The sequence below is a fragment of the Chlorocebus sabaeus genome, chromosome 16, assembly GCF_047675955.1.
Source record: "Chlorocebus sabaeus isolate Y175 chromosome 16, mChlSab1.0.hap1, whole genome shotgun sequence".
NCBI classification, from domain to species: domain Eukaryota; kingdom Metazoa; phylum Chordata; class Mammalia; order Primates; family Cercopithecidae; genus Chlorocebus; species Chlorocebus sabaeus.
Window position 1 is genome coordinate 65778994 of NC_132919.1, and position 16475 is coordinate 65795468.

Sequence of the window (16475 nt, forward strand, 5' to 3'; positions counted from 1 at the left end):
GGAGAACTAGCAAGAAATACAGTAAATATAGTAAATGAATAAAGTTTATAGTATGTAAAAGGTGATCCAAACTGGAGGAGGGAAAGGGCAGGATAAGGGTTGGGGAGTTGCAGTTTTAAATGGAGGTACATGGGGATTGAGTTGGCCTGTGGAAAAGCTGACATTCAAGCAGGTCCTTGACTTGGAGGGAAAGGCCTGTGTGGCTGTGGAAGGGAAGCGCATTCCAGGCAGAGGAATCCTCTCTGTGTGCCAGGTACGTCATGCTGAGTACTGCAGGGGCACAGATGGATGATACATGGTTTCTACCACTGGGGGTTGACAGGCTAGAAACAAAATTCAGGCTTGAAGATAAATGCAGAGAAGCCTTATGGCAAGGTAGAATTTTTCTAAGGCCCTCTGTTGAATAATACAAGCTAAGAAAATATGAAAAATTATTCCCATTTCAAGAATGAAGCCAGGTTAAGTGATAGACCAAAGGACCTCTATCAGGAAAGCTTCTCACTCTTGGCTCTGAGCCGTCTTCCTCCTCAGAAGTTGCTGCCTCTCCCTGAGGCCGCACGCTGCCGTGAGTCCTTCTGACTCTCCGTGAGTCACCCCACTGCCATGACTCCTTCGGAGGGGGTGTCTGACCTTTTGCTTCAGGCCTCTTCTGGGCCTCACAGTAACCCTTGTGAAGCTGAAGATGGGAGCTCTCATCTTCCCTAACCCAGAGCCAACCTTGGCCTCTCTTGAGTCATTTGCTGCCAGTGCCCTGTGTTTGTTGTTGGGAAGAGAGGGATTTTCAGGCATCCCGCCCCTCACCCACCTGACCTAACCATGTGGATTCCTGACACCACAGGCAGAGGACTGTTCTTCAGGTTCCTCTGAAGACCACCTATTCAGATGCTTGCTTCTTTTCCTTCTGGCCTGTGATGACAGAGACCCCGCCCCAGCAATTTCCACCTCACACTCCATTCTCATAAGTAGGTAGAATTTTCTCATCCCATATTTATGGTTGAGGAGGAGACAGATGCTGAGAAGTTAAATAATCTACCCCAAATAACACAGCCGTGAGTGATGGGGCCTGTACTTCTGTTGCACCAAGCTACTGTCCATCAGGGACTTGCCTCACCCTTGCTTTCTGCCAGCCCTGGGCTTGCCTTAGAAAGGACATCATATGCATAAGACACTGGTTAAAAGGTACAGCAGGTCTTCCTCCTCAAGAACGTTTCTGGTTTCCTGTTGCTTTTTATATTAAATATTTCCCTTAGGTTAGCATCCTGAGTGTCCCTTTTACTGGTTGTCCACTCCCTGTGTCTGCAAACAACTTCATTTTCAGCCTTGGTGCTCTGGCTCAGCTGCTTCTACCATGCACATAGGATTTAGGTGCATTCAGGACCTGTCCCTTCTTTTCAAGGGCCCTGCCAGTGCCTACTTGTTGTCATTATCTTTGCACAGATAACCTTCCTAGGTAACCCCACCCCAGGAAACTGTCCCCATATGCCGGGTTCCCTCCGCCATGATTAGTTTGTATTTGTGAATATGTTACTTGGTTGTGTTCCCTGAATATTTATTTGGTTTTCTAAGCTAAATTGTAATTTATTTGAAGGCACAAACCAAGTCTCATAATTCTATTAAGTACCTAGAAGGAGTAAATTATTGTTAATGCTCCAATTGGCTAATGTCTATTTCATCTTTTACTTACCAGATTTACAAATGCTTAATATTCTGAAATATTTCACTCTCATTTACAAAAACATCAGATTCTAATAAGCAGAAGATAAAGTTCAATGCCCCCAGCACATAGCAGTTTTGAGTTGCACTTTTAAACTCACTTCTTAATCCATTTCAGGGTTTTCAATTGTTCACAGTTAATTCTTCTTACCAAGGGTGTATTACACTTGCTCAGCATTGAATGATATGGAAAGAACGGCCTTTCTTTCCTGCATAACTGACTTTACTTTTGTTCATAGGTTGAAATCAGCCCTTCCATTTCACTGCAGTATTATATTAGTGGCATTTTTATTTAGGAAAAAAAAGCTTTCTTCCACATGAACTTTTGTTACAAATCAGTTTATTGGGGCCAATCAATGGGCAAGACTTATGAAAGGGTGTGGATTATCTGGTTGGTCCTTTGTGTGGCAAAAGGCTTAGATGCTGCTTAGTACTCGCTCATTCTTCATCATGTAAAGAAGTGTTTTTTTGAAGGATCAACACCTGACTGAGCCCTGCCTTTTTCATGGAAATGTTTTCACCTGAGTTGCTGCTTATGGTACTAAGAATTAGTTAACTAATACTTATTTAACCTTGGAACAATGTTTATCATAATCCGATTGGCAGATAGTCATTTTACTTAGGCTCTTTCTTTGTAGCATCAGGACTAGCAAATCTCAGCAAAGAGTATGCTGGGAGCAATTTCTTTTTTCCCAAATAGGTTATCACTCTGCTTTTTTTGCTTTCCGTCAAGGGGCATGTTTGGGCACTGTGGACATTAAGGCTGGTGGCCACACATTAGCAAGGTGGAGGTCCCCTCTTGGGATGAGCACCACTTTTATTTTTAAAGCTGCATCCCCATTTCGTGCTCCTGGCAGCGTTTCCCTTCAGACGAATCCCTTGCAATTTATCACATTAATACATTCGGAGCTGTTTTTCATGATAAAGCTTCCTTACGAGCATTACCACTAATTAATACACAAAATGGACCGGCACAACTTAATAATTTGGTAATGTTTTTCAATGTTTTCTTAAAGATGACGCTTTACAAGTCAAGACCTGAACTTGCCTGGGTCATGACCTCTTTGCAGTGTTTGGAGTCTTGTTAAACAAGAAGAAAAGCAAAACATAAATTAGCGTCTCCATTATAAGTTGCTGTACATTTCCCAATCTCTCAACACTTTGAAGAGCATAGTCACTGTTAATGTAAGAACATCTCATGAGGAAACTGGCAGTGATTTTAAAAGTCCAGCTTTCTGGAATGAGTAAGAAGCTCCTTCCTCAGTGCCACTCTTCTAGGGCCAGCATTGTCCTTTGTGAGAGAGGAGCAAGATGAGGAAGTTTGCATTATGGACTATGGGACATTAAAAAGCTAAGGAAAAAGAGAAGTAACAGTTACCTTTAATCATACTGAGGTATCGGCATGTGTGGCCTTTGGCATCTCTTAGCCTTTAGGACTGTGTTCCCAAGTTTGCAATTGGAATTTAGTGTTAAAAAAATACTTTAAGTATAAAAGCACCACTTTTTGTTATAGTAAAAACGTATGTCTTTACTCGATTGCAATTACTGCAACCCCCCAGCTTTTGTTGTTATTTTGCCCTTGGACTTATTTATTTCTGTTCCTCTGGCTTAGAATGTCCTTCCCCTTCATCTTCCTAATCAACCTACTCATTCCCTAAGACCCAACTCATGTATCATCTCCTCCAGAAAAAGCTTCTCTGCCACGTTTCTTCCCTCTGCCTGACATCCTTGTGCATAGTGCCTCCGCCTTTCCATATTGTATTATAATCATCTCTTCCGTATCTGTCTTTCTGTGGAGGTCTGTTGCATATTCATCTAGGAACTTGGTAAATGTCTGATGATAAGCATTTGATTTTTGCCTAGTTGGTTCCTCAAATAATAATAATGATTACCCTTTAATCGGAATACTCACAGGTGTACTTCTATCTTATATTCTTTGCGCACTCATCTGGTAAGCTAATGGCTAATTGTACCAGAGGGTCTCAGCTTTGTTTCTTTGATCTGCATTGGCTTGTGGTGGTACATTGCCCATTCTTGGCACAGCAGGTGGATAAAAACAATGAGTAACATTGAGAAAGGCTGATGTGTCTTATTGACAGTAGTGGTATAATGTTTACCAAACCCAAATTGAAATTGTTTTGGTTTCTTAAAATCTTTTCCTGGGCCGGGCGCGGTGGCTCAAGCCTGTAATCCCAGCACTTTGGGAGGCCGAGACGGGCGGATCACAAGGTCAGGAGATCAAGACCATCCTGGCTAACAAGGTGAAACCCCGTCTCTACTAAAAAATACAAAAAACTAGCCGGGCGAGGTGGCAGGCGCCTGTAGTCCCAGCTACTCGGGAGGCTGAGGCAGGAGAATGGCGTAAACCCGGGAGGCGGAGCCTGCAGTGAGCTGAGATCCGGCCACTGCACTCCAGCCTGGGGGACAGAGCCAGACTCCGTCTCAAAAAAAAAAAAAAAAAAAAATCTTTTCCTGATAGCACATTTATTTTAATGTTCTGAATTTCTAAGATCTGTGTATAAGTTCAATGATTAGTCTTTACTGAAGACTTATCTATGGACTGAGTGTATATTATAAATCTACTGACATAAGTTTAAAACTTATTCCTCTTCCATTTTCCAAGTAAACTTTTTTAGTAATGTGTTTTTCTTTGTAAAGAGAGGCAGTATATGATTTGGGTCTGGATCCAGTTTCCAGTCTTGGCTCCATCATGTATTGGTTATTTGACCTCGAACACAAATGACTTATGTCTGTGAGACTCAATAGCTTCGTCAGTAAAATGGGGATAGTACTAGTACTGCATTTTCATGAGTATAATGAACATTAATTGAGAGACTGATCTGGAGAGGTGCCATACTGCAAAAGAGGATTAAGCGGAGGTCTCCCTATTAAATGGCGAGATACCCAGAAACATTACCCTGTTGACTCCAGTATGCTGGCAACGAGGCTTTATAGTCTTTGGGAAGGAGACTGGAAGATTCTTCTCGGGGAAGAATGTACGCATACTGACCTTTGAGGGACCCCCAGTAGTCAGCCAAGTCTTACCGAATCATCCTCTAGTGAAGCTCCTGGACACAGAATTTCCAGTCATAGTTTAGCTCTTTTTTTTTTTGAGACAGAGTCTCGCTCTCTCACCCAAGCTGGAGTGCAGTGGCACAATCTCGGCTCACTGGGTTCATGCCATTTTCCTGCCTCAGCCTCTCGAGTAGCTGGGACTATAGGCGCCTGCCACCATGCCTGGCTAATTTTTTTTTTGTATTTTTAGTAGAGACGGGGTTTCACCCTGTTAGCCAGGATGGTCTCGATCTCCTGACCTTGTGATCTGCCTGCCTTGGCCTCCCAAAGTGCTGGGATTACAGGTGTGAGCCACCACGCCCAGCCCATAGTTTAGCTCCTAAATATGAATAGCTATCCAGCAATCACCAGACACTTTGAGGAAAGCCTCCTGTAAACAAATTGGAAAAAGGGGCAAGTCATAGGAAACAGACAAAACAAAGAACAGAAGAAAACATCATTTTTGCATTCTATAATATTCACAGGTTTGTTTTTTGAGATGGAGTCTCACTTTGTCTATCACCCAGGCAGGAGTGCAGTGGTGCCATCTCGGCTCACTCCAGCCTCAGCCTCCTGGGCTCAAGCAATCTTCTCACCTCAGGCTCCCAAGTAGCTGGGACTACAGGCATTTGCCACCACACCCGGCTAATTTTGGTATTTTTGTCAAGACGAGGTTTCACCATGTTACCCATACAGGTCTCAAACTCCTGGGCTCAAGCGATCTGTCCATCTGGACCTCCCAAAGTGCTGGGATTACAGGTGTGAGCCACTGGCCTCAGAGATCTAAAACAAGATACTGTATTTTAATTGCACAGGATGCAATTTAAAAAGAAAACATTCAGAAAACAAGAAGAGCTCTTAGAACTGAAAAATAAGTTAGTTTAAAGGTTGGAAGACAAAGTTGATACTAACCTGAAAAGTATTAGAAAGAGAAAGAAATAAAAACTAAGAGTAAAAAAATAAGAAAATTAGAAGATTAGTCCTAGAGGATCAATATCCAACTAAGAGGTTCCCAGTGGGTGATACAGAGAAAATGAATGGGAGGAAGTCTCCAGGAAACATAGTTCCTAGAATTGAATGATTAGAATTTCCAGTTTAGAAAGAAGGTATCTAGTACCAGCAAAATGAGTATAGAAAGAACCATCTTAGGATATGTAGTTTTCAAATTGCAGAACATAGGGATGAAGAAAAGATTCTGAAAGTTTTGTATTAAAAAGGTTAGAAACAAAAGATCAAAGATCAGATAGCATTGTCTTTTAGCCTTCAGTGCCTTCAAAATTGCAAGAAAAAATTATTTCTAACCTTTTTATTTATTTATTTTTTGAGACAGTTTCGTTCTTGTTGCCCAGGCTGGAGTGCAATGGTGTGATCTCGGCTCACTGCAACCTCTGATTCTTGAGTTCAAGCATTCTCCTACCTCAGCCTCCCAAGTAGCTGGGATTACAGGACATGCCACCATGCCCAGCTAATTTTGTATTTTTAGTAGAGATAGAGTGTCACCATGTTGGTCAGGCCGGTCTCAAACTCCTGACCTCAGGTGATCACCTGCTGCGACCTCTCACAGCATTGGAATCACAGGCATGAGCCAGCGCACCCAGCTTCTAACCTTATTTTTTATAACTAGACAAACTATTAAGACAAAGGATACAATATTAAGGCTAGAATAAAGGTATTTCCAGACATGCAAGGTCTTTAAAATTTAACCGGCTGGGCGCGGTGACTCAAGCCTGTAATCTCAGCACTTTGGGAGGCCGAGATGGGTGGATCACGAGGTCAGGAGATCGAGACCATCCTGGCTAACACGGTTAAACCCCGTCTCTACTAAAAAATACAAAAAACTAGCAGGGTGAGGTGGCGGGCGCCTGTAGTCCCAGCTACTCGGGAGGCTGAGGCAGGAGAATGGTGTAAACCCGGGAGGCGGAGCTTGCAGTGAGCTGAGATCCGGCCACTGCACTCCAGCCTGGGCGACAGAGCGAGACTCCGTCTCAAAAAAAAAAAAAAAAAAAAAATTTGCCTCCCTCTCACTCTTTCTCAGGAAGCTTTTGGGTATATGCAGCACAGACAAGGGGATAGATAAGGAAAAGGAAGGCTAGGATACGGGGAATCTAACAGAGGAGAGAGGAATGCTCCAGAACTTCAGCTGTGCCCCAGGCCTAGAAAGTCACCTCTTCAGATTGAACTGTGAACACAGAGGACTCCTGGAGGGGAATTTCTTCAAGAACGCAACTTTAAACTATGTAATATGTTTGAACATACTGAAAGGAGACTTGTGATTGTGTTTAGAGACAAACTTGTGGTAAGTACCTGGTAAACTAAGCGAAGGGGAAAAAGGCAATTAACTCCAGTAAAACAAAATGTTGTCCAAGAAAGGAAATTTAATGGTACTCTGTGTGGCCTAACTATAAACCACATTTGTATAAACATAATAAATACTGAATATAGATTTAACTAAAGACTGTGAAATAACTATATTGGAAGGATGTAAAAAGGGGCATGTGGTGGGGGAAGGGGGGTAGTGCAAAATTAATAACAAATCCTCATCTTCTATGGTAGGAATTTAAAGCGGAAAACAGGCCGGGCGTGGTGGCTCACGCCTGTAATCCCAGCACTTTGGGAGGCTGAGGTGGGCAGATCATGAGGTCAGGAGATGGAGACCATCCTGGCTAACATGGTGAAACCCTGTCTCTACAAAAAAAAAAAATTACAAAAAATTAGCTGGGCATGGTGGCGGGCGCCTGTGGTCCCAGCTACTTGGGAGGCTGAGGTGGGAGAATGGTGTGAACCCAGGAGGCGGAGCTTGCAGTGAGCCAAGATCACACCACTGCACTCCAGCCTGGGCAGCAGAGCAAGACTCCATCTCAAAAAAACATAAAGCTGAAAACAGAAATCTAAAACTAGTAATGTAACCTTATTATTTAAAGATAAGGAAGTAAATATAAGAAGAAAAGCTAAGAGAGTTGAAAATGGTTGCCTTTGAAGAAAGGGAACTGAGAATGGTAGCATAAGCCTGGCATAGTTTTTAAACTTTTTTTTTTTTAATATTTCAGCATTAAAAGTAAAAATGAAAAATATTGAATGTGACAATTATGGAAAGCACTTTAGCCCATGCCTTTTACTGTTCAGTGTTACATAAATGTAAACTATTATTACCCTGCTCTGTACCAAAGCCTTGTAAAGCCAGCGCCACATACTATCTATTCATTTCATCTTTTTTCCCCAATTCCCACCATACATGTGCCATGTTGGCTCTAAGGCAGGAATTACATACATACATGTCAGTATCTTTCCATTTGGTTTGTGTATCTTCCTGATTTACTAATCCATTGTTTTATTGATGTGAATGAGAAGGAGCTGTTCACATGTTGCCACTTTCTGAATCATGTTGGTACCTTTCTTCAGGATTTTCAGGAAAATCCTGAATTGTTTTCTTCTCTTTTGCCAATCATTTGCATTTGCAAGATTAAATAAATGGCTTTTGCAAATTGTGTTCAAGCTTACTGTAGTTTCCTAATTAGTCTTATGTACATTTTAACACATTTTCTCACTATGATCAGGGCCGCAAGCTTCTTATCATTGGGACCACTAGCCGCAAAGATGTCCTTCAGGAGATGGAAATGCTTAATGCTTTCAGCACCACCATCCACGTGCCCAACATTGCCACAGGAGAGCAGCTGTTGGAAGCTTTGGAGGTGAAAATGAGTCAATGGATTGCACACTGTTTATAAGAAAGGAATTGAGGCTGAAATAAGTGGTACCACATTATACCTGGTGTTTGGTTTTTATGCTAGTCCAGAACATGGGGCCTGAGGATATTACAGGTTGTGTATCCCTTATCCAAAATGCCTGGGACTAGGCCAGGCACGGTGGCTCACGCCTGTAATCCCAGCACTTTGGGAGGCCAGGGCAGGTGGATCACTTGAGGTCAGAAGTTCGAGACCAGCCTGGCCAACATGGTGAAACTCTGTCTCTACTAAAAATACAAAAATAAGCCAGGCATGGCGCCTGTAGTCCCAGCTACTCAGGAGGCTGAAGTAGGAGAATTGCTTCAACCTGGGAGGCGGAGGTTGCAGTGAGCCAAGATTGTGCTACTGCACTCCAGTCTGGGCGAGAGAGCAAGACTCTGTCTAACAACAAAAAATGCCTAGGACCAGAAGTGTTTCAGATTTCAGATTTTTTCAGATTTTGGAATACTGCATTATATTTAGGTTGAGCATCTCTAATCTGGAAATCTGAATTGCTTTAGTGAGCATTTCCTTTGAATGTCATGTTGGCACTCAAAAAGTTTCCGATTTTGGAGCATTTTAGATTTCAGATTTTTGAATTAGGGATACTCAACCTGTACCTCCAGTTGTTTTCAGGAATTAGAGGAGAAAGATGAGTATACATGACAGTGAATTAATTTCCCATTCCTCAATGTAGGCAGCTACAAACTGCCAGGAATTAATTGCTCTGTATCCAGCATGAGTGATGTATATAGATTACTTGGACCAGAAACTTGAATGGGTGGCAGTGTGGGGGTAAGGTAATCACTGTATAGAAAAATTAACTATTCATAATGGCTTTTAGCACATTTCCTTGCATTTAATAAATTGGAACGATGATTAAAGCCTTAGAAATGTCAAAAACTACAGAAGTAAAAGGAACTTTATTAACAAGTTTAGAAATAGAAATGTTTTAATTTTTTGAAAATGACAAAGTCATTTTTAAAGAATGTTCTTCATTTAACTTTTAATATCAATATTCACAAGTGACTTGGTGAGCTCTATTGGAAAATGTTACCTACTGAGTTGTTCAGCAGTGGTAGAGTCAGTAAAGCTTCGTAAAGTCCTCAAGGCCCCCAACAAAATGGAAACGTATCTATATGATAAATGTTTCAGGTTACCCATGTAGGCAGGTTTTGTGCAGGAACTGGGTAAGAGAATTAAAGGTAGTTTGCTTTGACACATACAGATTGTTCCTAGAAAAGAATGTTAAAAATTTTAATTTAGATTTATTATGGATTGGAGCTATTTTTTTCCCCAGCAAATACAAGTTACATGAAGGTCCATAAGAAAATGGGGTTTAGGATACCAGTTTTCACTTTCATGATTGCACCTAATGGGTTTAGGAAGGTCAGACTGGATTTTAAAGAAGACAATTCTATCAACTTGAACAGTTAGGTAGTTCTTATCACTCTTCTTTTAAAGGTAAATAGAATTAAGCAATGTTGATGTGTTCACTGTAAAAGTGCTTTGATTATTGTTTATTGTTTTTGTAGCTTTTGGGCAACTTCAAGGATAAGGAACGCACCACGATTTCTCAGCAAGTCAAAGGGAAGAAGGTCTGGATAGGAATCAAGAAGTTACTCATGTTGATCGAGATGTCCCTACAGGTAAGGGACTTCCTTCTCCATATGACTCAGACAGAATAAAGCTTCAGGACACACCAAGAGGGTTCAGTATTTCCTTTGCCAAGGCTTTTAATTAAAGTTTTGATTTTCTTATATTATTTCCAAACTTAATTTGGTAGCCTGCTTCTGAGATTGACCACTTATCAATACTTTTCAACTTCTTAAAATTCAAAAATGGAAGGAAAGATTATAAAGTTAGTTTTAATTTAGGGAGCCACTAGATCTTAGAACTAGAAAAGACTTCAAAGAGCAATTGTTCTGCTGCCCCCTCATTTTGGAGATGAGGATACTGTGTGTGCCACAGGCTGTCAGTGAATTATCCAAGATCACTTCGCCAGGTTATTGATGGAGAAGGGATGGTGTTGCACCTCAAGTCAGTAGGCGACCGCACATATACCAAATGGTGTCTGGGAGACTGTTTTAAGGGACAAGTTAATTAAGTTGTGCAGTCTAGACCTGAGATCTGTATATTTGTCCCTGGCTGGGCTCCTAGAAATATCATGCAAACTGCTGTAGAGTTGAAGCATCCAGAATCATGAAGAAAACTAAGCCCCAGGCTGCTGCCTGCACAAAGACAGATGAAACTTCTTTGGGACTTTCTCGTATCTCCTGGCAACTTACCTTTCCTCTTTTTAGAACTCCACCCTTCCATATTCCCATCCTGTGTCTTCTTGTCCTTATCTGACATACTAGTTAGCTGATAAATATCTCCCTATCAAGCCCTATTAATTCAGAGACCTTGGCTCTTACTGTTGAGTCCAAAGTCCCTGGAACAGAGCCAACACATATGAGGGTGCTTAGTAAACTTTTATTACTATTATTATTATTATTATTCTGAGACAGTGTCTCGCTCTGTCTCCCAGGCTGGAATGCAGTGCCATGATCACAGCTTACTGCAGTTTTGACCTCCCAGGCTCAAGCGATCCTCCTATCTCAGCCTCCCAAGCTGGGACTACCAGCATGTGCTACCATACTCAACTAATTTTTGTATTTTTTGTAGAGACGTGGTTCACTATGTTGCCCATGCTGGTCTTGAACTCCTGAGCTCAAGTGATCTATCTGCCTCAGCCTCCCAGAGTGCTGGGATTACAGGCATGCACCACCATGCCTGGCCCTCAGTAACTTCTTTTTTTTTTTTTTTCTTTTGAGACAGTCTCATTCTGTTGCCCAGGCTTGAGTGCAGTGGCATGATCTCGGCTCACTGCAACTTCCACCTCCCAGGTTCAAGGGATTCTCCTGCCTCAGCCTCCTGAGTAGCAGGGATTACAGGCGCCCATCCATCACACCCGGCTAATTTTTTGTATTTTTAGTAGAGATGGGGTTTCACCATGTTGGCCAAGCTGGTCTTGATCTCCTGACCTCAGGTGATCCGCCCACCTCGGCTTCCCAAAGTGCTGGGATCACAGGCGTGAGCCACTGCACCCGGCCAGTAAACTTTTGTTGGATGAATAACTATAAATTCATTCTGTCCTAGGTGGACAGAATGACTGTATTCTAGGCATCATGTGTTACTTACTGATGGTCCTGCCATTCTGCTAGTATGGGCAGTGAGTGGCAGAGGTGAAGTTTCTGTTTCAGTTACATCTGAAATAGGCTCTTGGACCAATAACACATTGGAAACATGAAGTGAATGCTTTTTAATCTTTTCTGGTAAATTTATCTGAAAATAAAATTTTTGTGGCTTTCAGAAATCTAATTTAATCTACTAAGCTTTCAGATGGACTATTTTTAAGTCAATTAATTTATTTTCCATTATGAGCCATAAATTAAAGTTACAGACTAACCACTTGGTTTAGACTTATTCTTGGTAAAGGTGCAAATACAGGTGTATTGGCTCTTTCCGTGAAAAAAAGATAAATCTGTCAGATTGTCAGCCCTTTTTTTTTTTTTTTAAGTTTCAGTTTAATTTTTTTTTCAATAATTGCATAGAAGAAACTATGTGGATTTTTTTCCCCAAACCTCATCCTTTTCCCTTCCTTTGATGCCTGCAGGTCAGTGATCAAGTTAATGCTTCTTATGCATGTGGGGTAGAGAGTGAGAGTGGGGCACTCAGGCCTAATCTGCAGCGACTGACATTTCATAGGCCTCTGAGTTTGAACCCCTTCATGTCAAATGGATTTCGTGCAGCTGAGTGAATTCTCTTTAGATCTGCCTTAGAGAGGCTGAGCCTAAGTGAAGAGGCATGTAGTTTTGCAGAATATAAGTCATGTTACCTCTCTGTTCACTACACGCGATTCTGTTAAAACTTGCACAGAGCTGAGGATCTGCTCTGACTGGATGTCACCTGAGGGAATAAAGTCATTTATCTAGATTACTTTTTTCCTCCCTTTCTCCTGACTTTTAATTCCATAGCTACAGGCAAGTCAGTAAGTTGTTGCTCACATATATTAAATATATTTAATGGGCAAAGAACTGCAAGTACCAACTACAACTATGCTTCAGCCAGTTCCTTTTTTTTTTTTTTTTTTAAGAACTTGACAATTGATTCATATGTAATTCTATTCCCAAAGAGGAAAAATGTTTCTTTTGTTAGCTATTCACACTTTTTCTTAGTCCTTTGTAGTCTGACCTCTTACCTTTGATACATTTGAAACTTCTGTTCAGTGTTTTTCTGAGATAGAAGAAATCTTAAAAAAAAAAAAAGAAAAAAAGGAAAAAAAATCCGTGGTTGGAGGGGAGTCCAATTGCACATCTACCCACAGCTGCACTGAGCATTTGAAAGTTATTCCTGGAGGGCAGGGAGTTCCCTCTTGGGAAACAGACTCCTGCTCTGAAACATATTTTAAAAGTTAGGTGTGTTTCTTACAATAAAAATTCATCTTCAGGAATTAAAGATGTTTTTAATGATTGTTTTCTAGATAACTTCGTGTCTCCTGTGGGCCTACGAGAATAAAGTATATTTAACAAGTTAGTATAAATATGAATAGAAAATGAAAACCAGTCTAGATAGTTAGTAATAACCACCTGAACCAAGCACCTGAAACAAAAGTTGCACCATTTTTTCTTAGACTCATGACAGGAGACCCAGATTCATCTAGAGATTATTTCAGGAATCAGCAGTACTCTTCATTGTTTTAGTTTTAGCACAACTTTGTTACTACAAAGAAACTATATGACGGATACTGAAGCTAAGAAAAGCTATATTGTTGATTATGTAGAGTTAAGCTATTTTTTAGTTGTTGAATTAACCTCAACTTGGTATCTTCTACTTTGCTGCGATTTTATAGACTTTTATACCTTCAACAGATGAATTGGGTGTCATTTGAACACTGATGAATGGCCCTGTCCAGTCTCACAGCGATGCTTCACAGGTACCAGCACAGGGCACGCCTGGCCCAAGTGCCTATGATGGTCAGTGGGCTTGGGTCTTTTGGAACCCAGTGTACATGGTTCTGGAAAACCCCATTCACTTCCTCCAAATGATGTGATCTGCTTTGTGTGAGAATGCTGGTCAAGGAGCAGGTAATTCAGTGACCTAGCGGAGCATTGATGAAGTGTGAATCCGAACATTGCCTTGGCATGAAGCAAGTGCAGAGTTGTTATAAGGTACCATTAACCCATCTTCATTTCTTCTGATGTATTTAGATGGATCCTGAATACCGTGTGAGAAAATTCTTGGCCCTCTTAAGAGAAGAAGGAGCGTAAGTACACACAACATTTAATGACCATCAACCAAACTTACCACCCTGTTAAATCCCTGTGCCTATTCTAAGAGTTGCTTTCCTAGATAAGTTTGTTTCCATTTATTTGAATTCTTCGCTGTGTTGTAGGTCCGAGAGACCAAGCAAGGAAGTTGGTTGTACTGTTGGTTTGCTCTCCCTGTCCTGCTTCGCAAAACTTCCTTGTCACAATGCAGGAAAAACTTAATGGTACATATTTATCGGAACCTGCTTTTACATGCATGGAGATGTGACCATTTTCTTTTGTGAAGTGCTCATCTAATAGCAAATGCATAGTGGGAAATGTAGGCTAACCATTAAGAAGCTTTTGGTGACTTTTTTTTTTTTTTAATAGTTTTTTACAGACCCTCATCTGGTTTTTTGTGTTTTGGTATTTCTTTTGCAGTAGCCCCCTTGATTTTGATTGAAAATGAACTATTTGAAACCCACAGTGACCAAGGGAAGTGACCAAGGTGAAGATGGCCTGGGATCTTCACTGTCTTACTCAAGATACTGGACTAAGTGGAACGTTCTCTACCTTCAACACGTGCTCACTCTGCATGATTAGTGCAATAAAACCCCCTTCCTTATGCGTACTGAGATAGCTTAGTGTCTTGTGGAAGGTGTAAATTTGGTTTAGAATGCTGCGCTTACCTTCCCATGCAGGCTAAAGTGATTCCTTCTTGCTCAGTCCCTCTGTGTGGGAACCATGCAGTACTTGTGGACACTACACGTTTCAGGCTCTCTACTAGCACATCACCCCTGAAAACTCTCAGTCAGTGTAATGAATGTTGCATGACAACAATTAGCCAATTAGAAGGCAGACTTTCTACATCCAAACCTGGCTTAGTAAATTGAGGCGTGGGCCAGAGATCCTCTGACAGCTGTCCTGAGCTAACACTAAAGGTCACTGGGTATTTGGTTAAAGGTCTCCCACAAGACTGGTTATTCTCTTTGCCTGAAGAAACAAGGCATTGAATGTCTAAAATGCTGTTCTCAACCATTGTCAGAGATGTTTTCAAGTTGCAGTCAGAAGATCTTTCTTAACAGAAAGTCAGATGACTACCGTGTTGGTTGTGACTTCCCCTTAGTATAACTAATTTGCTCTGTGGTAAGAGATACGCTAATTATTACCACTTAGTAGATGTTGTTAAAAACAAGTGAAAGATAGGTATGGAAAAAGCATACACCCCCAAACAGAAAGGAATTAAAGTAATTTACAAACCCCTCGGCACTAATTAGTGTCCAACTCCAAGTGGGTCAATTCCTTAGTATAATATGAAGGCTTATTAGTATCACTGCTTTTTCCTTAGCTTAATGACTTACTTAGAATTTATCCTTTATTTTAATTCATCTGTACTATCTAGTGTCTAAATAAAACACTATTCTCCAGAAAAATCGTTTTCTAGCCCTCTCCCTCAGTGCTTTATTGTCCATTCCAATACATTGAACACATTTCCTTTACCCTCCACACACTTCTTCCAAAAGGAAGCACCCATTGAGTCCTTTTGAGAGCAATCTGTTTTATAACTGACTGACTTAGCAGGAATTTAATTAGGTCATATTTGGTGATGAGACTTATGGAGCGTGCCTCTCTCTCCCCATTGCTGCTTAAAATGCAAGGACAAGCAATTAGAAGCCATCCTAAGGTGCTTACACCACACGCCACCCATGAGGCTTGTGGCCACAGTGGCACTTGGGTGTGGCTCTTCTGTCATTTGTCCCCATGTGAGAAAGCAAATCATCTCCAAATCTTGCTATTTGTATACTTTTCTTGGAGACTTGTATGTTATATCTTCTTTGTTTTGGGTTTTCTTCCCTAGCTTATTTTGTGGCTCTTAAAGAAGTAGATTGTATTGTGAGCTCCTGTGATTCCTGGTGGCCAGTATCCTGGATTCCTCTAAGAGCTTGCCTCTTGCCTCCTCATGAAAACAGCTCACATTGTGTTAACTTACGTCTCTTGTTAAATGAGCTTAATGTCTTTGTGTTTTGTCCAAAACTATATTGAAAAATATAAATATTGTTTAATGCAAATGAAGGAATGCAATAAAGAGTAAATATACTTGAAAATGTTCTGTAGACCAGTGTTTCATATATAACCACATGGACAGCTGACAGGAATGGAGGAAGAAGGAGGGGGCTCAGGAAAGAAATCTCTCCTTGTTTTGTTATAAGTAGCATAATGTGAGGGATGATTTTTATTTTAAAAATCTCTTAATTATTTAGAAAGTATAGTTATTTAAAAACAGATCATTACAGTATCAGAAAAAGTTAATATATGACAATCTTTATGCTTTATACTTATTTTAACTTACTAAAAAAAAAATGCGGGAGGCTGAGGCAGGAGAATGGCGTAAACCCAGGAGGCCGAGCTTGCAGTGAGCCAAGGTGGCGCCACTGCACTCCAGGCTGGGTGACAGAGCGAGACTCCGTCTCAAAAAAAAAAAAAAAAAAAAAAAAATGCCTGGCACGGTGGCTCATACCTGTAATCCAAGAACTTTGGGAGGCTGAGGTAGGCGGATCACTTGAGGTTGGGAGTTCAAGACCAGCCTGGCCAACATGGTGAAACCCCATCTCTACTAAAAATGCAAAAAATAGTTGGGTGTGGTGGCACATGCCTGTAATCCCAGCTACTCAGGAGGCTGAGGCAGGAGAATCAC

The 16475-nt window shown here is 41.1% G+C and overlaps 1 protein-coding gene across 5 annotated transcripts in view; it reads left to right on the forward strand.

Moving 5' to 3' along the window:
• Nucleotides 1-15885, forward strand: part of NSF (N-ethylmaleimide sensitive factor, vesicle fusing ATPase) — a 161449-nt gene extending 145564 nt beyond the window's left edge. For 2 of the 5 annotated variants that reach the window (XM_008012238.3, XM_008012236.3), the window contains exons 18-21: nucleotides 8322-8456; nucleotides 10025-10138; nucleotides 13742-13797; nucleotides 14222-15885. In XM_008012238.3, coding sequence (XP_008010429.1) covers nucleotides 8322-8456; nucleotides 10025-10138; nucleotides 13742-13797; nucleotides 14222-14243 — 327 coding nt within the window. In that variant the 3' untranslated portion in view covers nucleotides 14244-15885. Of the gene's footprint in view, nucleotides 1-8321; nucleotides 8457-10024; nucleotides 10139-13402; nucleotides 13516-13741; nucleotides 13798-13926; nucleotides 14097-14221 lie in introns of those variants that run through there. The other 3 variants (XM_037993900.2, XM_037993899.2, XM_073005175.1) reach the window with 3 other exon arrangements.
• Nucleotides 15886-16475: the final 590 nt, after the last annotated feature.